The sequence below is a fragment of the Anopheles gambiae genome, chromosome 3, assembly GCF_943734735.2.
Source record: "Anopheles gambiae chromosome 3, idAnoGambNW_F1_1, whole genome shotgun sequence".
In the NCBI taxonomy this organism is placed as follows: Eukaryota; Metazoa; Arthropoda; class Insecta; order Diptera; family Culicidae; genus Anopheles; species Anopheles gambiae.
In genome coordinates, this window is record NC_064602.1 from 96,952,108 (window position 1) to 96,973,027 (window position 20,920).

Consider the following 20,920-nt stretch of genomic DNA (forward strand, 5'->3'; position numbering starts at 1 on the left):
GGCCGTCTGCATGGAGCGAGGCTTTGACAAGGCAAACTTGTTGCTTGGCTATGAAAAAGGTCATTCCATCCTTCGGCAGCATCGGCACCCACTCCGACAGGTAGCACACAGAGAGTGAGCCGGGAGTCACGGGCGATGCAAAAAGTAGTGGCGCGCGCGCGGGGTTTTTTTGTTATTATTTACGCTTTTGTTGATATTTACCATCTCGGTTCGTTCTCGGGAGGGGCTGGGCGGATAAACTTTTCGGCTGACGACTCCCACGGAGCCGAATTCTCTGGTGCGGCGAGTTTAAATGTCAACTACCCATTGCCCATGAAATTGATTTCGTCGACGCGGCACACCGACCGACGAGGTTCCCCGACGAGGTTTGTGTGTGGGAGCGTGGAGTGTAATCGCCCACAGAATATCGAACTTTCGTCAAGTTTAACGAGTTTACAGCCTCCTACTCGGGGTTTCGGGGATTATTTTAACCTGGTAATATGATCTCCAGCAGCGTTGGTTTTCTTTTTCTGATGCTAGCGCTCTTTCTAGAATGAAACAGAGTCCGCGTTGGTAGGAGTTTTGATGTTTACCAATCATATTTTAATGCACGAAACCTACACTTGGTAGTGATGCTATACCGCTATCGGGAAAAAATCGCCAAATACTGGTAACTTTTCACCTTCAATCAGCCAACCTACGTTAGCTTTCGTATGGTAATAGCTTTATCAACAAAAGCCGTGATCAACATCCAACACCACCGCCACATTTGTAAGGTTCCGTATTCTTTTACTCCCAATCGCACCCGATTCGCACGATGACGCTGTTCTTCGCCCTATCTTATACACCTTTTTTTGTTGGTCTTTTTGAACGAGATTGATTTTACGACTCACCTTCGGCAGGTGACGGCAGTGGTCCAACTACTACTGCGTCCCTGCCGCCTCACGAACGGTCGTTAGCGGCACAGCTTTAGCTTTGATCAAGCACGGCGATGGTCCTCCGCCCGTTGATGGATAATTTGAAATGCATAAAGAGGGCTTTATGGTTGGCGTTTTTAATATTCTCGTCGTTCCATTCGCCCGGTCGATCGATTTTGGGGAGCAGCGCTGCTCGCCCACTGCTTTTTGTGGTGAAAATTCATCGATTTTTATGACGGTAGCCGAACGAAAGCCGCCCGAGAGTACGGTGTGATTGGGGAATTATCTGTCGGTAAAATACCTTTGATGGCGAAAAAAAACCATCCTCTGGTGATGAGGTTTGTTTTTCGGTTATGGTGAAATACTGAGGTTGATTTATTCCATCCCTGATTGCTCGCTAGTGGAGAAGTTTAGTTTAAAACGAACGAACAGCGACCAACGGTGGATTGGCGTGTGCTTTAATTCAAAGAAGGAAGTACGGTCTATCAAAGGCTACAGTAGTACACCTTCAAACGCGTTAAAAATAGCTGACTTTTCCATTCTATAAATTACATGGCTTCCTACACTCAATTCTTCAGCTCATCGTACTCACCGTCCACCAAGTGCATGGTTTGTTAAGACAAACATCATGTTCTTGATTCGTCTATAAATATATAATGTCGCCCCCTTGCCGTAACGCAGTCACAGGTAATCCTTCTAAAAGCCATACAACTGACATTCAAGCTGAACCATGAGCGGTACACTACAATTGTCAAAACTATGTGCAACCGTAATTGACAGCGCGACGGGCAGCCCCATGTCAGTTTCGTAGCACGTAACGCCTAAGTATACTGCTGCTGCTGGACGATAGGCGTGACGTACGGGATGGATGGCAGGATGAACTTTGCCTTGCGTTTGCAACCGAGCACTGTTAAGTGTTATTGCTTAATGCTTCCATTTAAGTGCACACTACCTTTGGCTTCGTGCTTAAGCTGCACACCAACGTTTCAATGCCCATTTGCTCGGCTGATAACAGTTTAAGATACTTGATCGTCGTCACACTGTTGTACAAACGCGCCCTGAAGTGACCCAGCGATGACAATTAATAACTGTCAATAACGTCAAAGCTGCTGCAATCGCAGGTCTGTCTTCTCTTTGTCTTCCCTTTCTCTCGCGGAAAATCATTCTACCAAGCACTTCACCAACGAATCTTCGCAAACCATCATTAATTACTTCGCGAAAACTTTTCACCCATCTCTGCCGAATCTAGCGCAAACTATCCCGACTGTCACCGATGTTCCCTTTTTCCGGCCATCCAAGTTAATGGTAATGCTGCCACATCCACATTCACCAAAGTCCACTCGGTCCGGAGTACCTTTTTCTCCGGAATACCTTTCGCTAGAAGTTCATTTCCACCATACTCACTCAAACACCACACCAAAGCGACGGGCAAGTTTCGCGAGGGAAACTTGTGTTGCTTCCGGTTGGCATTTAAAAACGGAAGCAAGTAACGGCTCTTGCATGGACTTTCTCGCTTGGCTCGCTTGCCAGAGTTCACAATGTGCTGGAGGTGTCATTATTAATTGCATATCTTTCAGCGCCAGTGCGGGCAGTCCCCTCCCCCCGGTAAGCACTACTGCCGGTGGAGCGCCGAAAGTTTGTCTTGTGCGCTGTAATAATTACTTATTCGGTGTGCTTAGTAGACTAAGTACTAGAGTGAATGCCTTTGGCAGACAAAAACGAGAAACTAAGACCACTTGAGCATCTTAACGCTGGTGGTGCTTCAACCGCTACCGTTCGCCTATTAGCAGTGCCTGCAACCCTAATGGAGGACACTGTCACCAGTACGTGAGTGGTGCATCGATTGCATACATTAGCCGAAAAACGGGAGCCGATGGATGCATGCCAGGTTTTCGGTGTCCATTAGCATACTCCTACACACACTCCCACACACTGAATGCTGGGATGGGGGGGGCGGTGCATTCTCAGCTGCTGTTTATGGAGCGGGCACGCTATACACCTGCGACGATACAATCCCATTCCAGCGGCAATAGATGTGGAATGCCGAACCGGGCATACATTTTTCTACGCTAGAACCTACTCCACCAACTCCCGGGGCGCCCTCTAGCGGCAAAAGTTTAAGTTTTATCATGTGCGAGTCACGCGGTACCGTAGCGGGGACGAACAAATGCAAGGAACGTGATCGGTTTCTCAAACAATAATGCCTTAAGAGTGCTTGCGTCCCCAATCGGCAGCGCTAGCTGGTCCCTTGCAGGTGGTGGTAGTCTTGGTTCGCGAAACGAATTCGCAATGAAAGATACTGCGCTTCTAATATTAGCCGCGACCGTACGCTCCACTTCCCCCCGCTGGCCAGTCCAGTAACTACCCCGTCTGCAGCTGCAGTGGAAAAGTTTTCCGATTGCCAGCAGACGGGAAATTCGAAACCAAAAGATAGAGAGAGAGAGAGAGAGAGAAAGAGAGAGAAAGAGAGAGAGAGCGCACTGCACACGCGAATCGACTTTTCTTTGCTCGTCCTGCACAATAGCCCCAACTTCCAATGTATCATTTCCACGAAGCCAAACCCCAGTGATGGTCTCCACATGGACGCCAGACTTCTATTGCTTAATCTAAAAATAGTGATCTAGGTCAGGCCGTTTAGTCCGTTTTGCTTTGTTTTTGTTGTGCTTCTGTCCCCACGCCCGGCTCCGGTTCGTGCCTCCTACGCTCCAGACCAGACCATATGGTGGAAATAGCAGTCAGCAGCAGACATATCAAACACACTCACACACACACACACACACACACACACTTCAGGAAAGTAGCTTGCCAAAATTACTGTCTAAATTGTTCCCCCCAAAGACCCAAATGGATGCTATCTTGCCTCAAATGCCGGTGCAATTGAAACGATCAAATGATGGATATCAATTGAGCTTTTTTGGAGTGTCTTTCCTATCGGTTTGTTCAACTTCATTCATTGATTTCTTGCCGTACACACGGACACACACACATACAGAGCCAACTTGAAGCTAAATTGGAGTGGGAATAATTTATGACATCGGTCCGGTACGGTTCAACCAGTGTACTACCGTCGAGGCGGCTCGCCTACAACCATGTGGAGCAAACAACGCAAGTTGTACGCCATTCCTTCTATCCCTTTTTTGTTGCAAATTTACCAAGGAACGCAAACCACTGTCTCAAGGCTTGTGAGCACGTAAAAGCCTTCCATAGATGTAGTTCCAAATTCGGAAACACCTTTTACCCGTTTGCTGTCACGGAGGTACGTACGGCGCCCGGGTGTAGTTTACCGGATACCGCCTGGAGCACCAGAGGAGTGGCAAGAAACTCTTCGCCTCCGACATATCCGCACACCGGAAGAAGTCATGGGCAATGGAAATTGAATATGATTGTATGTATTATTTATGACGATATTTATAATGGAAGCACATAAAAAGGACGCGTCACGCACAGTCCGCGACATATCACGTGTGCGGCACTGTTCTTTGCTCTCGACAAAGTTTAAGGCGGGACGAGCCTTCGGGGCGTTTTTCAGCACAGGCTGGGTGAAAGGGACGATCCCCACCTTCCGTAGAAATACAAAACCGATGTCGAGGAAGCTGGTAACCACTTTTCCGCGACCGGTTGAGCGCGCGCGCGCCCGCGCTTTCTCGCTGAGATCAAACCCCGTGAGGAAGTTGAGTTTTCCGGTTTTTGCGGGTGCGGGTTGTGCTTTTGTGGGTTTGAAAGGGAAGCCTACACTGTCTCTCGCTGGGCAAATATAAACTGAACGCAGAGTGGTTTGTTGCGTCGCCACATACAGTCCTGAGTTCTGAAATAGTTGGTCTTGTCTTGTTTTTGTGCGCGCTCTCTCTTTCTCTCTCTCTCTCTCTCTCTCTCTCTCTCTCTCTCGCTCTCTTTTCTCGTTTAGTTGTGCATGGAAACAAATAGTACATCATCGTTTTGTTTTACCGCTTTACGAAACCTGTCCAATAGTTGCTCAACGTTGCAAGGATGCTAGAGCTCTGTGCAGACATTCCAGCAAAGGTGGTATTTCAGAACACAACTGTGAAAAAGTTTCTTGGGAAACCCATTGCAACCTTTGCTCGTCATTTCCATCCTGCTGCTGTCTAACCGCAAAGGCACACACGCGTTTCTGGGCTCCGGTGGTTGTAGGTTGTAGCGCTGCCTGCAGTTGCGTAGGGGACGAGAAAGCAGTGGACGCGTAGAACATGCATGAGCTTAAGTTAGGTTAAGATGGGATTAGGGCGGACGGACGGCAATGGGAGCGGGTCAAGAGGAATGAAAAGCACAAATCCTACATGCTCCGGTGTACCGGCAAGGGTGGAGCAAGTTGTGCAGGCAATCCTCATCTAACCTCCCTCTATCCTTTTCCAAGAACTCCGTACAACAACCATTCATGCCACAGACATCTGTGTAAATCGGATGCTTGGGAATGTTGTTCTTCTGCCGGTTTAAGTAAACGATCGTTGGTATGATTGGTGCAGCATACAGTTCTTTTTTATTGTGCTGCTGCTAGCTAGCAAACGGTAACAAACGGTGGTAGAAGATATTTCCATTTCAAATTATTGGAAATTGCAGCAAAAAAAACATGGAAAGGATAAAGCCTTCTCTCCGGCTACATATGACCCCCGATGTTCCTTCGGAAGCTAATCCAGTACCATCTGGTTATCTTAACCGTCCTACTTTACTGCCTTGCTGTAACGGCACACTACTACAGCCTACTGCTGTCTGTTACACTGTTTTATCCGCGTTCCCCACATTCAGTGTTGTAGCACTGTTGTACTGTTCCGCTTTTACTAGCTCGCTCCCGGGGCAAACATGGCCATCGTAACCATTTCGCCAACGACGACTGGAAGGTGGTAAGGAAAGATTTTTCTTTATCGCTTCTCGGCCCGACTTTTTCCCCCACACATACACCCACACACCCACATTTTCCGGCTTGCATATCTCGCTAATGCTTCACCGATAAGAAAGGTTATTAATTTCATCATCGTTACATGGCGCCGGATATAACGACGAGTCGACGCTAACGGCGTGCGACCTCCGGACCCAGATTTGCTCATTTCGGGTGGGAATTTTATGGTGGAAATATCTTCGATATTCGATCGATTTTTTCCCCCACCACGCCAACCAAATGTGGGCTAGTTTCCATTAACGCTCTATGTGGAAGTGTATGGGTGTGTGTGTGTGGTCATTTGATTGCTTCACACATACGCGCGTTTACCTACCTTTTCTTACACTCTGCAGATTTTGTGCACCCGAAAATCCGACTCCACACAAAGTTTCCGCTTAAAGTTCGAACGGTTGCCTCCCAGCCTTGATCTGTTACGTCTTGTAATGAAGGCACAACTTCTGCAGGAAGGGGCTCTCTATGAAAACGAAGGGTGTAATGTTCGATGGATGAGCAAAGAATAACACTCTCCAGCCGCGCAACACTAATGGGCGAACGAGATGGGAGTGGATTATTCGTTCTAATTTAAGCTCATTATCGAAGCTTGCGCCACGCGTATGTACATAAATCTTCATTTTTTGCTGGCTCTTACGAAGCCTCGGGCCCGTCTAGTTCGTTCATTTAAAGAAACATGATCAGTCAAGAAGATACTTTAACTATTCCAACTTCCACAATCGCAATTGATGAATTTTTCATGCATGTTGGCTTGCCGACTTTTATGTTAAGCTCTCTAGAAATGTCAAACTTTCTTAAAGGACGTTTACCAATTGTTTTCTCCTGAAAATTAAGATACACATAAAACAATACTTCCAAGAAGTTGAGCCTGATTACTCACAGCGAAAGCAAAAGGCACATTTACAAACACACGAGCGCTCGCTATCCCATTAAGCGCACAAGTTACGTGGCATTTAGCCCTCTGTGTGCGTAATTGAATTCAAGGTTTTCCACGGTCGCCTTAATTCTACTTCAAATTGTAGACCTCCCTTCTCGAAACATCCGCCCCAAAACTGGCATCAATTGATATCGAACGGAGAAGCTAAACCGGTTCACAGATCTTCCCATTCCTCACGAGAATCGCGACCCTTGCTGTCGACGGATGTCTCCCCATTTCGCCTTCTTCCCACCACCAACAAAACCTCAATTTCCATTTCGATTTCCATTGGGACCCACCAGGGACAAACCCCCATACAGTACTGGTCCACAAATCGGAATCTCGACCTCGACTGGCGGTTTTAGTTTGGGTATAGAAATTTATAAATTGCTATGATTAAAGGGATTTGCCTCATATAAAAGCAGTGCGGCGTCTCTCTCACAAACACACATACACACACACGCACCAAGAGACGCCGCAAGATGTGTGCCACAGATTCGATTGGAACATTTCACACCACCACCCCACCATCATCACTCGGTCACACCGGCTTTCCAAGAGCCAGCAGAACCGGGGCCTCCCAACCGGGGTAGATAGAACAACATACGCAACTGTCATAATGGCGCTCTTGCGTACGGTTCCTTGTGCGCGATGACGGCTTCAATGGACGCGCTGTGCGGTGCGGTGCTTGCGGTTGGCAGCTGCTCGCGGGCGGGGAGCCCGAAATGTGTGTGCGATGTGCCGAACGCCTTTTGTACCCGGGGCCAACACGAAAATCCCAGGCAGCAGCAGCAGCAGCAGTAGCACGAAGCGGACAACATCCGCAGCGCATGTTTCCAATCGTTAAGCCATGCGGAAAAGTAGGAAGAGAATCGAAACTGGCACATTAGTCCTTTGATCATTCCGGTCCACGGGGGGGGGGGGGAGGCACGGGGTAAAAACTGGGGAAGTTGGGAAGTGGGGATGGTGGAGTGAGTTGAAGGCAGCAATGGGACGAAGTATTACCGCTGATGAAATTCACGCAACGCTGAGCTCAAGTGGGAACCGCACCGACCGACCGTCCAACCGTTTACGAGTGTTAGTGTGGGCTGGAAGCGACCGGATACGTTCAGAACCTTATCAGAAGAAACCTCGCTTTGTCCTTCTTTCTGGTCGTTCTTTTTCCCTTTTTTTTTTTCTTGTTTGCTTCTATTTCACATTCCCATTCATCCCACGCACCTGTTTTCGGTCGCGGCTGAATGTGCAAGAAATCTTCCCAATCCCCGGCCAAATAAAGGAAATCGTGCGGCTTTATCCCATGCCCACACACACACACTCACACACACCTGTCGGAAGGACGAGGCGATAAAAGTTAGCTTTCTTCGATTCGGCCGACCTGGGGCATGTTTTTGTCTGTCTCTGGGGCACCCTCGGCGAGGGCAAACAGCTAATTCTCGCATAGTGCAAGCGAAAAGGTATAAAATTAAGCCATCGCCATCGCACTGGGATGCAAAGAAACGAATGAAAAGAAATGTTTAGTTTTGATTATCACATAAATAGCGTGGATCGTGAAGGTTAAGCCCACAGCTGAATCATTCCACGAGTAGAAGAGACACAGGAACATGGAGCGAAGAGTTCGTAGAATGCCTTTCGACACGAGCGAATGAGTCCAACACAAGACACGTGCAAGCGCCCGCCATTCAAAGCGGATGCGAAAAAGGGAGGACTCAACTTTCCAAAAACTCAGTTTATTTAAATTAAGGTGGAAAAAGCACACTCCTAGAACAGCACAATATGTTACGCATCAGGGCACACGCGTGCCAACGACTGAAGCCTCTTCCCTAAACGGTATGCCCCTCGCACGGGAACACGGACTTGAAACACACACAGCGGCTGGAGGGCATGTTTTGTAGTGGTTTTGCTAATTGTGTATCCTTTTCCCTCGCGCCACCAAGTGCAACTTGAAGCGCAAAGTATGTAACGCCGATTAAGAGCGAGGGCCTGGCCCGCGAGCGACGGTGACAATGGCCTGTAAACTTTACACAAACTCACACACACACGAGCGCAGACAAACTTGATACCGAAACAAGTATCTACTTAAACTCTGACACAAACACCGTTTTTGTGTGTGTGTGTGTGTTCACACGTACAACAAACAACACGTTTGCAGAGCAAGAGAGAAAGAGAGAAAGTGTGGAAGCAAGTCGTGTACGGCTAAGGAAACTTGGTGTGTCACTGGAGGAGGCTTTTTTTTCCTTTGCTTTTCTTTTGCCTAAGAGCCACTCCAACACCCACCAGCCGGCTACAATGGTACACATTTCTTGAAGGTTTAAACTTTCCCTGGGCGAATACTTTAAAGAACCGCAATCCTCCCGCCACATTTCGCCCGTGTCGAACCGTCATAAACGTCTTAAATGAGTCAATAAGCACGGCCGCCATTGTTTCGGTGCCGATGTGACGTGTTAGGCGAGCGACTACTAATTCGCATCATAACAAGACGCTGCCTTCCCTAGCTTCTCCTTAGTCGCCTCACCGCGCCGTGCCGAGTATTTCACCGGCGGACGTCATCAACCCTTCGGACGTGCCGGGCAGGGATCGTGGCATTTTCGAAGTGTCAGCAGCTACTCTCCAAGCGAAAGGCGAAAAACGGAACGGATCACACATACACTCACACACACACACACACACACATATATAAGAAAGTCTGGCGTGTCAAGTGTACCAGGAGTGTCCTTCATGACATCCTGGCCCTCTTCGTCACCGTTGCGCTGCGTTCTGTCTGTGTGTCCCTGAAGTGTCAACAGCAGCTTATCAAGGCTGCAAGATGGCACCGGGCGACACACATTCAACCCGTGCCACCGAATGTGCAAGAGAGAAAGAGAGAGAGGGAGAGAGAGAGAGAGAGAGAGAGAGAGAGAGAGAGCACAAACAACGGTAGGGTAACAAACAGCAAAAAAAGCATAACCACTCGAATGCTTCAACGTTGTTAACAGTTAAGTGCATGGTCCCTGACTGTCGGCACCGGAGCGGCCGCCGCTCGTGACCACTAATGCGATGTAATCGATAAAATCTTGATAATGCCGTTTTACTGCCACAGAACGTGATTTGCAATTGCCGCGGCCCGCAGCGACGACCGGCCGAGAGGCAGGGAAGGAATATGAGGAAGTATCATCACTAAAACACAACAACGCACACACATAAGCCGCAGGACGTGCGCAACACGCAAATGGTGCACACTGGCAAAACAACCCCCTTCTGCCCATAGGTGATAGGTGTTCCTTTCGCTAATGTCACACCGACACCGACCGCGGAGCCCCCCCGGGTCGGGGGCATTCCATCCAGCAAACGGACGGACAGTTGGACAGTAATTACTTTTTAATTGAGCATAATTGAGCGCGGGTGCGGAAGTTTTTGTATTATTTACGAACCGTAATCAACGGCCAATTACCACCGCAGCAGCGTTACGGGAAGGTACAGGTCGTTTCTATGGGGCATGCGGCAGCCCCTGAATGGGTCTTTGAATTAGTAGAAACGGCGACTGCACGGAGGACTCATGGAGACGAGATGGCAAGTGCGGTTTGGGGCTAAGTGCAAAAACGGATCCAATCCGTGTGTCAATCCCCAATGCCTGTCTGCAACTTGTTATGCTGAGCTATGCTTAGAAGCGTCGACCGTCTAATGTTCTTAGTGATGTATCGTTTAAGGTTCAGGTGTAAGTAATGGGATATTTTCAGGGACTTATGTTCTGCTTTAAAAAAAACATATTTACAGCATCATCAACGTAGGGCTGAACCTTGATAAGTTACGCCAATGTTTCCTATTATGGCCTTTCCTACATTTTTCCCAACCTTCCATCCATCTATCTTTCTTGGTAAAGCTTCACAGATGACATACACACGAAAAAAGGGACAATAGATACTCATACAAAACGCGACAAGCTCATCGTCGAACGCCCAGCGGCTATCGGCACACAGTGATAGATCGACTGGAAACACTGGCTGGCTTTTGCCTCTTGTCGCCAACTTTCGCCCTGTTTCCCACCACTCACCAAGGCGAGGGCAGGGGAGCTATCAATGCTGTAAACTTTTATTAACTCGCTACTCGCAAACCGGAAACGCCGATCGGCCCTCACTGCCACAAAATCGATCCTAATCTTCCTGCAAGGGACAAAACGAGAAAAAAAAGGTAAATTCGCATCCCACCAGCTGAGCACACACCCGGCCCCGATTGACAAACGGGCGAGCGAGCGAGCCAGTGAGTGAGTTTTCCTTTTTGTGTCATTGGCTAGCAGATGGGCCGAGCAGCCGGTGGTTGGATGGAATGAAAAATGAAGCACTTCCTGCAGTGGCGAAAACGAACACGGTCGAGCTGGTACAAAAAGGGTACAGGATTTAGTTGTTACACTTAACCACAAACGAAAGTTGCTCCTCGTTTGGTTTTGGTGTCCTTTTTGTCTGTTTGTGTTGTGTAGTTGTGGCCTTTGCCATCAAATAAATGCTCCCAATAGGGGACGGGTAGTCGTGCCACCAAGCGGGACGGGGGAGGGGAGGGAAAGCTTTTCCGTCCATCGTTTCGTCCACCGTTCGAAGATAACTTTTGCTTTCACGACTTTCAAACGCTGGCCACATATTGCAGGTTAATTAAACTTTCCAATTTTCCATCTCCAAAACAGCCATTCTGTATCGCTCTTTCTCTCTGCTGTGACATGATTGTAGCGGACTGTTCCAACTAGAAGCTTCCAATCCCGCTCCATCGGCAATCTTTCCAATCAATCTGTTTCCACAGCGCACACTCATATATATCAATCAACGACACAATGGACAAACCGCAACCCACTAACCACAACACCTGTCTCTCTTTCTCTTTCCGATTTCAGATTACATGGAGTCGATCTGTAAAAATCATTTTCTACAGTTACTTTATAGAAAAATAGATGGTGCTACCCTTCTGTCGAGGAACGAAAGGAACCTAAACTGTGTGGTCACGTTTCAAACGCACTCCATACTGCAGAGATTTATGTTACGTTTCGATATGCTACAACTAGACTGTAATGATCATTTGTATGTATATGACGGTGCACACGCTGTCGGTACGCATAAGGTGAGTGTGAACGTTTTAATGCGAACATGGTTTGCGATACAGCATCTACATGGGAAGGTTCAGCAAATCGTCCCTACCCCGAAGCCGCAGCGCCGAACCACTTCGCAAACTTTCCCTTCCAGCACACCCGATTGCCCGTTTTACAAGCAGTTTAAAAAACAATTAGCACAGCTTATCACCATTAGCGTGTGACAGTGGGGGGCGTGGTGACGCGCCCGGAAGGAGCAAAACCTGTCACTGCTCGCGCGCTAGACAGCGAGCACGACAGCAGGTTTAAATATTATGCCAATCAGCGTGCCATGCTGCCCGGGCCATCCCGCTGGCCGTGTGGGCTAGATCGCCGGCAAAAGATTTGTCCCAAGAATGTGCATAGTTTGCGGAGAGCGGAGCGAAGAATCCATCCGACAAATTATGGACTCCGTTTATCATCCTTTGTTTCTACACCCGCAACCCAAGCAGTCGCCCTCCCGCCCTGAACTTATCTCATTTATTATCTTCCGGGCATGTCCGGGCGTACGTTGCTCTCGCTGGTTCTCTCTCTCACCCGCCATTTTCTCCACCATTAAACGATTAACGCGTTCGGTTCGGTTTAAACTTTTTCCTCTCTTGCACCACCACACCAGGCGGACCTGACCTGTAAGGACACAAAACAATCAGTGGGAGCGTTGTTCACGAAGACGAACTTTCTCACCTTCAAGTACGTGACCGACAACTGGGGCACGGAGACAAACGGTTTCAAGATGGTCATAACATCCGTGAAAGATTCAAGTAGGTTGCATCAACAGCATTTTGTTTTTTGTTTCATCAAAACTTACACTTTTCCCCCCTTTCCATCTGCAGAGCTTAACTGCGCAGACTTTCGGTGCAAGGTGCCCGACTTCTGCATACACCAGGATCTCATGTGCGACGGTGTCAGCCACTGTGCGGACGGATCGGACGAGGCGGTCGGATCGCTCTGCCCCGGCCCGGATCGCTACATCAACACCATCTTCGGCATCGACCTGACGTGGGTCATACTGATCGGCGTCAGCAGTCTGATCGTCTGCGGCTGCATCATCGGCATCACGATCTGCGTGTACGTGCGCAACGCACGCAACACACCGAACCAGCTGAACTCTTCGATACAGTGTAAGTGTGCCCGTTTGCCTTGTGAGTCATTCGTTTGCTATTGCCGATGAGCCCTTCAAATCCTCACCCACGCTTTGAGTGGTCCAAGTCAAGCTTGTTAATGACCCTATTAGATCTATGAACTGTTGGTATCGATCGCTCAGAAACGAAACCCCGCAGCTGAGATCTTCGGGAGTAGCGCGCGCATTATGTAGACTTGATTTTGTAAGCTTACTGTATTTGGAGTATGATGCTTATAGTGAATAGTACCGTAATCTAGAGTGCCTACGTATCTTCCCAGCCATCATCTACGTTGGCTCTCCTGTTACCCGTTTGCCTGACTTGCTCCTTCAATTGTTTGTGCGTTTGTGGTGCTAAATTGTATCGCCCGATCATGTAATACAAGTTGTCTCATACTGGTTCTATTTGTTTCTTTTCTTCTTTCTTTCATGTATGGCTCATGCTTGATTTTCGTCATCCGTTTTGATTTCCGTTGTTTGGTAACAATAAACTATACTGCGCCAAATGCAATTAATTGCATCACGCCAAATTAACCCCTCAATGGGGTGGATAACACATCACGCTGGATGGAAAATGATATAAAACGGCGAATGAAATGTGGAACGGTTTAACGCACGAACTAATATGCAGTGAACCAGATGATAGAATCGAATGGTTCATCGAAACATCTTCAAGGAACTCTGCCGCGGGAAACAACAACAATACCTGCTTCGGGAAACTTGCATCACCCTGCGGGACCATTAGGTAATTAACCGTTGTTCCACTGCACTCCAACTATCATCCAGATCCTTCAATTTCTTTACTACCGACACGTGTGGCCTTTGGGTCCGTTTTTGGGGCTACATTTTTGGCTAACCACCCCTTCCTTCACAATGCCCCACTCCTTCCTTGTTCGATTAACTACAAATTCAAACCTCTCTTTTCCCGGTCATTCCATCGACAACTCCCCGGGGAATATTCGCATTCGTCGCTCGCTTTGTAGGGTACCTCCGCATTCCACACAAATTGATGGCCAAAGTCCGTCCCATTTGGTGCCTGGCAAATTAAGACAATTAGGTCCGGATTTATCGCAACAAACCTCACAGAAAGACGAGTGGTTTGTCTGATGAGCGTACGACAGACAGCAAGACAGCAATGAATGAATGAATGATACTAAGTGAGCGAACAAGCGAGAACGTACGGACGTGTGCGAGTGTGACAGACAGGCGAGTAGAAAGAGAGAGAGCGAGCGAGCGAGCGAGACGTGAGGAGTATGCGAGCGCAAAGAGATTCAAAACAACAACGGCTACTAACCCGGTTCGAGGTGCTAGTGTAACGAGAGTGTAAACTCGTACGTAACCCAACAATTCGAGCAACGTCAACAACGATCGATCGTGCGGATGACGTTTGCACAGGGGATACGGAACGCGGGCCACTAGCACCAGCGCCTTCTCTGAAGCTGCTCGACAACGGCTAGTAGCAAGAAGACAGCGTGACACAATGGAATTAAGATGATGAAGAGAAGCCGTATCGAACAGATAGTATGCAACACAACCGAGCGGTACTGCGACGATCGAAGCGTCTTGATTGATCGGCGCAATGTGTACCAGAGCTTGCCGAATGCTTCAATATGTGAACGGCCCACGCACTTAGAACATCACGCTTTTCAAGCCAATTGCCATCTTCAAGAGGTGAAAAGGACAGAGCAGACATTGCCAACGACACCCGCATCGATCGGCTTGCATAGCCCGGCCCCTGTTGCATATTACTTGTTCGAGCACGTACGAATATAACGACTACAACACAACGCTACACCACGCCACGAACAAACGAAAACTACGAACAAGCAATCAAGCAAAATCTAGTACTGCAAATTTCAACCCAACAATTTCGCAAATTGCAAAACAGAAACCTTAAAATCCGTTTGGAAAGTGGTGGGCGCAGTCAACGAACACCAGCTCCATCACCTTCATCCCACCACCGATCACTGATAATATTAACAGCCGCAAACTACTACTACTACTATTACTACTACCACTAACATCACTAACACCAACAACACCACCACCACCGAAAACACGACTGAATTCGGAGAAAATCGACGCAAAACATCTCTTACAGAACATCATTCATTCAAAGAACGACGCAAACAAAAATCACGCTAATTGGAGAACAAATTTTTCGGCACTATATGAAGTAAGTATACTAACCCAAGAACTTTTTGTTTCTGTTTTGTTTCCGCTTTCTTTGCTTCAACATTCATTCACATTCAATCACATTTGATCGGTGGTAGAGTTTGTTGTTTGTTTTGTTTATTGTAATACCGCAAATCTCTAGTGTTGCCTTCGTTATGGGAAGGTAAGGTACGAACAGCAGTTTAACTAACCTAACAACAAACATGGGTGTTACAACAACTTGAAAGTTAATGCTTCGACTTCATTTCATATTTCTTTTATCTTTTATCCCATTCGTGGTTTCTTATTAAAAAATCAAACACTAAAAAATGTACCTTTTCTTGCTATTTCTCCTTTTTTTTACACCGATTCGTCTTGCAGGACTGTCTGGTTGGTCATCAAAAACCGCGCAGGGTGTAATATTGAAAAAGGGAGTAAACAGTGTACCCAAACAACAAGCAAACAAGCAACAATGCGAGCAACACGAACAGCACGTTGAAGAGAGCGAAACAACATCAACTGTTTGCAGCAGGAGAGAAACGGAGAGCAACAGCACGAAGAACTGTAGCAATTAATGAAAACAATTATACCACAATTAATGATTATTATGGTAAATATAAAAGAAAAGAAAAACAAACTAAAGAAACCAACACAAAAAAAAACACGACCGCAGAAGAAATCAATCTTATAATAGCAAAAACAAAACAAAAGAAAAAAATATATAGAAATCGGTAGAAAACTAATGGAAAAAGAGTCGAGTAATGTAATAAACCATAGACAGGATTGTAGAGCTAGTGAAGAAGATATTAAACTGAACAAAGCAACAACACGAAACTGGATAAGGAAGGTGGCGCTTGACGAGCAAATTATCCAACTTTTAATGTTAATCGTGTACAGCTCTGCGGAGATGAAAGCTTAGCTTAATAATATTTAATGTAATGTCATAGAAAGCCTCACCGATCTGCTTTGTCTCTCCTTGTCTTTCGGTTTATTTAACTGCGCATACTCTGCGCTTAAGCCGTTTCCTAGTAGGAACAGGAGAGGGAAGGTTGTACCCATTGTATCTACCATTGGATTTTTGCAACCCAAAGAAGCATGGTATACTCATGCTCTGCGTCAACCCAATTCAAAGGGTGATAAAGTAGTGCAACCTACTTCGGATGTCCGTTCCCGGCTGTTCCTGACTATTCCAAAGATGTTGAATGTAAATTAAAATGTATCATTTGTACCATCAAACGTGGGCCATTCGAAAGGAATCTGTTAGAGCACCGTAGTTGTTTAGAAACCTCTGACCACAGTAGCTAAAATCCCGGGCGATAAATCCATAGTGCAAACAGTGGAAAGCATATAGCATACCTTACCGAAGCAGCAATTCGGTGATTGATTTGTGCGTACAAGATTTATAGCGAAACCTGCTTAAGTATGTTCCATACCGCCAGAAGAAACAGAAACAAAAAACCAGTATCAGGGAAGGTTCGACACACCCATGTCTTTTCCACTTGAGTACAGCATTTATCTTCCATTCGATCAGTATTTGCAACTTCACACTTTAGTCCGCGGGCCAACGGCGAGTGCCGAGTGCCGAGAGGTCGTTATTTTAATGCCTAGAGATTGCTATTGCTCTAGAGCGTACTAGTGCGACGACCTGTCACTGGCAGCATTATTTGTAGGAGAGCAATCATTTTCAGCGAAAAACGCACACTTGACAGGGCCCTGTTGCCGACCACTACCCGATTGTCAAACAGTGACAGATGACTGATACACTAAACAATACGATGGGCACTAGTATAAACATACCACACACGTGCAAATATTAGAATATCCTACAGAAGAAGAAGAAGAAAAACAGGGAAATCAGATAATATCGCGAGCTCACTACCGTGCGCTTGTGTGGCGTGTGGTATAATCACTCACACCGGGAAAAATGTGGGACCGCTTCACAAAACATCATCATGTACTACACTCGGAATCATTCGAGCACTATTTCATGCACTCACTCACACACCCATACCCAAACACCCCCATTTGATTGTAGAATCGTTAAACTTTAATAGCTTTGTGAAATTTATCAATTGAAGAAGGATGGCGGGGAAGGGGAGGTGGCGAGTAGATTAAGCGAGAATACAATACAAATAACAGGTGGCAAAATACAATCACTAGCTAATGCGCACGTCCCTCTCGGGCGCGACGGTTCTGCTTTCACTTCAATTTTTGGCAAAGGTGGACATCCCCTCCCTCCCCCCCATTCACCTGCCCGATAGAAAGGCCGTGCTCATAACTCAGCTTCTCCCCCCCGTCACCCCATTTTGTCCTGTTCCCCCGAAGGCTGAGCCAAGGGGAGTCAAGGTTGGATCGCAAAGTTTGCCGTTTTTAGAATTTTTACACACGAAATGCAATCGGCAGCGGCTCATCGACCCATTGAAAGTAACAGGTCCTGGATTGGAGTTAGTCCTCCACCTTTTCGCGACCTCCATCTCACAAACGCGCTGGGGACTGATTGGCCCACTAACACACACGTTTTGATCTGGGGTGTTTTTGTTTCGCAATCGCTTGCAGTCGCTTTCTAAGGCTATAGAGAGACCCATTATCACAGGTAATGCAGCACTCACACCGCAACTAGAACAATAACGCAAAGTAACGCTACATACTTATTAGATATAGAGAGAAAGAGGGAGAAAGAGAGAGAGAGAGCGCGCGCGATAGTAGTGGAGAGGTGATGAACGAAGGACAAGTGCACAGGATGTACTAAGGGCTGCTACGTATCCTGGAGTGCGCATACATCGGAAAGCATACTTTTAGCCATAACGGTAGACAAGAAACGTAAAACAATTAAACTAAAACAGTAGGAAACCTCTCATCGATTAATAGGACAAAGAAATGAACCTTTCCCTTTCCCCTTCGATCCCTCCATTTCCTTTTCCTGTCAACTGAAAAAGTTTGTGATTGACCATGGAACGTGTGTGGAAGTAGTTTTATCTCCCTTGTCAAAGGCTCTTTTTCAGACCCTGCAAGAGCTCTTTTGGTTGCTCAAATCCCAATAGCTGACCCTGACATTGCCGGGGAGCTCGATCTCTGGTCTTTGGTGATGCGGATCTTTCACTTGTTTACTTTCGTATTGATGTACCATGTGTGTATGACGAATGTAAGAATACTGTGCATGTTCTGTGTGTGTGTGTGTGTGTGTACGTGACTGTATGTGTACAGAGTGTGTACTTGAAAGATGTGAGCTTTACGTTCCATATACGCAATCACCTGCGCAACACTCACATCGGGCATAGGAAAAACATAAGTTATGGCGTCACCATAGATGAGCATCGATGTTTTAGATATGTATCTGTCCAGTAAAGCGTCCTGCAAGCAAGATGAATGTCTATGTGCTCTCGAAAGGATGTCGGGTGCCGCTGAGGACAAAACTGGGCGAAGGCTATAGCACCAGCTCCTAGTTAATCTGTTTAGAAATCCTGTGTTGCAAATGTCCGCACAACCACGTCCTACTTCTTTCTTTCTGTCCAACTACGCGGAGCATGGTTCACTTCCAGCTCCAGCTATGTTTAGTCTGTTGAAACGAGGAACCAAATTCGAAACCCCTAACTCAATACCAACTTCTGAAACACACAAACACACACACAAACACACACTCTCCTACGGAATACGATCTTATATTGCTAACGATCCATCAATTCTCTGAGACAATAGTTAATCTTTAAACGCTAACAAAACAAAAGGAAAGTATTATCTGATCGTGAAATAAACCTTTTTGACAACATTGATGAAGTTGGCTGATTGTGCTGACAACGGGAAGATGTATCAAAATTGCTCTACACAAACATGCTGATACAACATTGTAAAACCAAATTGTTTCCCTAACGCCACCGAAAGTCCGAGGGAAATATATAAAGCTCTAAGCTATGTTTTACAAACGATAGAAAAGAGAACAACATTCAAAAGTTGAAAACAACACACAAGAAAACATACTAAATACACAAACAAACAGTTCACAATTTCAGGCAATGGCATAGAGGAAAGAAAGCAAACTCAAAGAAGAAACCTTAAACTAAACGAACCAACACACAAAACTTGACTATATCACCCATTTATTCCCACATATCGGAACACAAGATTACAGGACGTATTAAACAAAAAAAACGAAAAGAGAGAAGCGAGAAGGAAACTAAACCATCAACGTCAACGTATATATATCAATAGCAGGAGAGTGCATCAACTGGATATCATTCACGGTCGACATATCCAAATGTCACTTGGAACAAAAAATAGTAAAAAAAGAAAAACATTTACTAAACCAAGCGATACACGCTTAGAGTGTTAAAGGTATGCGCCATTGAGTTTTGGGTTCTGTTGAATCAAGTTTATAACAAAACGCATTTTCAAAATGCTCTTTCGTCTACTTTTAACTGACTTCTTGGGTATTGATTTTGGTTGGAAGAGTTAGATTTGGTTTAAACTTTGTATCCATTTATTGTTGAACTAAAAAAGATCAATATATTGGAGGAAGAGCGCTCATATTAGCAAACACAATCTCACACAAACTGACACACACACGACACTCCGATTGTACATAATTTTATACAACTCCAACGATACATATGATTAAATCTAACTATATATATACATACTAACATAGATACCTATATCAAAATAGAGAAATTATCAGATTCATACGTTAGGTCCATTGGAGGCGCGGAAAAATCGAACTCATCGCATTCATTCCTATTACACGTGATGTATGATTTCATTGACTCGTGGCGAGAGGAATAGAAGAAATTAATACAGAACAGAACACTCTAGAGTGTTCGTGAAACTACGTTAAAACCACACCTAGTCCTAAATGAGACAGCGATTTAGCAGAAACTTCACTCCAGTTTCAAAACAAAAGTCGATCATATTGAAGTACTGGGAAACGAGCATTTAAAAACACACGAAATTACGTCTTAACCGGAGAAATATACAATCAGAAAGAGGAAAACCTCTCCCCTCCCAATTAACAAACAACAATTAATAGTTAAAAAAATAAACACAGCACCGTCATCAGTAGAAAAACTTACCAAATTGCCAAGTATTTGAAATGGACAGCCCCATACACACTCACACAACCTGGAAGTAATCCACAAGTAATCGACATCAACCCAATGGCATGGCGGCAAAACGCTCTATTGTAACTCTATCGAAATAAACCATCTGTAACATTTGTCCGTGTGTGTGTGTGTGTGCGTGTGAGTGTATGGTAATTAAACAATGGAAACGATTTAACAGACAAGGCAAGACACGAGAGCAGGACAAACGCGTGGCAAACCAAAACCCAAGGAGCGTAAGGAAATAGTATATTTTATCGAGCATGCAGACATTCGAGCGCGCTAGCAGGAAAGTCGCACAGAGCGCGCACCAACGCAGCTAAAATTATTGGAAGCAGTGGTTCTGTCAGCAGAACAGGCTGGCGCTGGCGGTTGGCCAATTATACAGGACGCGAAACGGACAAACTAAATGTGACGAGGAAACCATAGATAACCTGAAACGGACGCAAGCAAAGAGTTTGGGAAAGGCGAACAGCGCAGGATAGGTTCCACGAGGGATGGGGAAAGGTAGTGCAGTTCAGCGAGCTACCGTAGCATGTAAGCCTATAGAGCAATTTTCGAAATTGATACGAGAGACAGAGAGAGAGGGAGAGAGCGAGAAACGGAGAAACAGAGAGTCGAGAAGAGACCAGAAAAGACGGAACGAAACCAATGAACGGCAAAAAAACGGAAAAATAAATATTGACATATAAAGCGAATGGAGTGCTTTTCTTGGATCTTTATATCATTTTGATGACAATGAAAAGAAAACTGTT

At 46.1% G+C, this 20,920-nt stretch overlaps 1 protein-coding gene across 18 annotated transcripts in view; it reads left to right on the plus strand.

Annotated features, from left to right (window-relative positions):
- The window catches only part of LOC1280408 (uncharacterized), a 61,267-nt gene extending 40,404 nt beyond the window's left edge, over positions 1-20,863 (plus strand). For 12 of the 18 annotated variants that reach the window (XM_061659944.1, XM_061659946.1, XM_061659941.1 and 9 more), the window contains 5 exons: positions 11,571-11,794; positions 12,418-12,562; positions 12,635-12,922; positions 13,553-13,666; positions 15,457-20,863. In XM_061659944.1, coding sequence (XP_061515928.1) covers positions 11,571-11,794; positions 12,418-12,562; positions 12,635-12,922; positions 13,553-13,666; positions 15,457-15,650 — 965 coding nt within the window. In that variant the 3' untranslated portion in view covers positions 15,651-20,863. Of the gene's footprint in view, positions 1-11,570; positions 11,795-12,417; positions 12,563-12,634; positions 12,923-13,552; positions 13,667-13,904; positions 15,058-15,456 lie in introns of those variants that run through there. The other 6 variants (XM_061659953.1, XM_061659952.1, XM_061659955.1 and 3 more) reach the window with 1 other exon arrangement.
- The last annotated feature ends 57 nt before the right edge of the window (positions 20,864-20,920 follow it).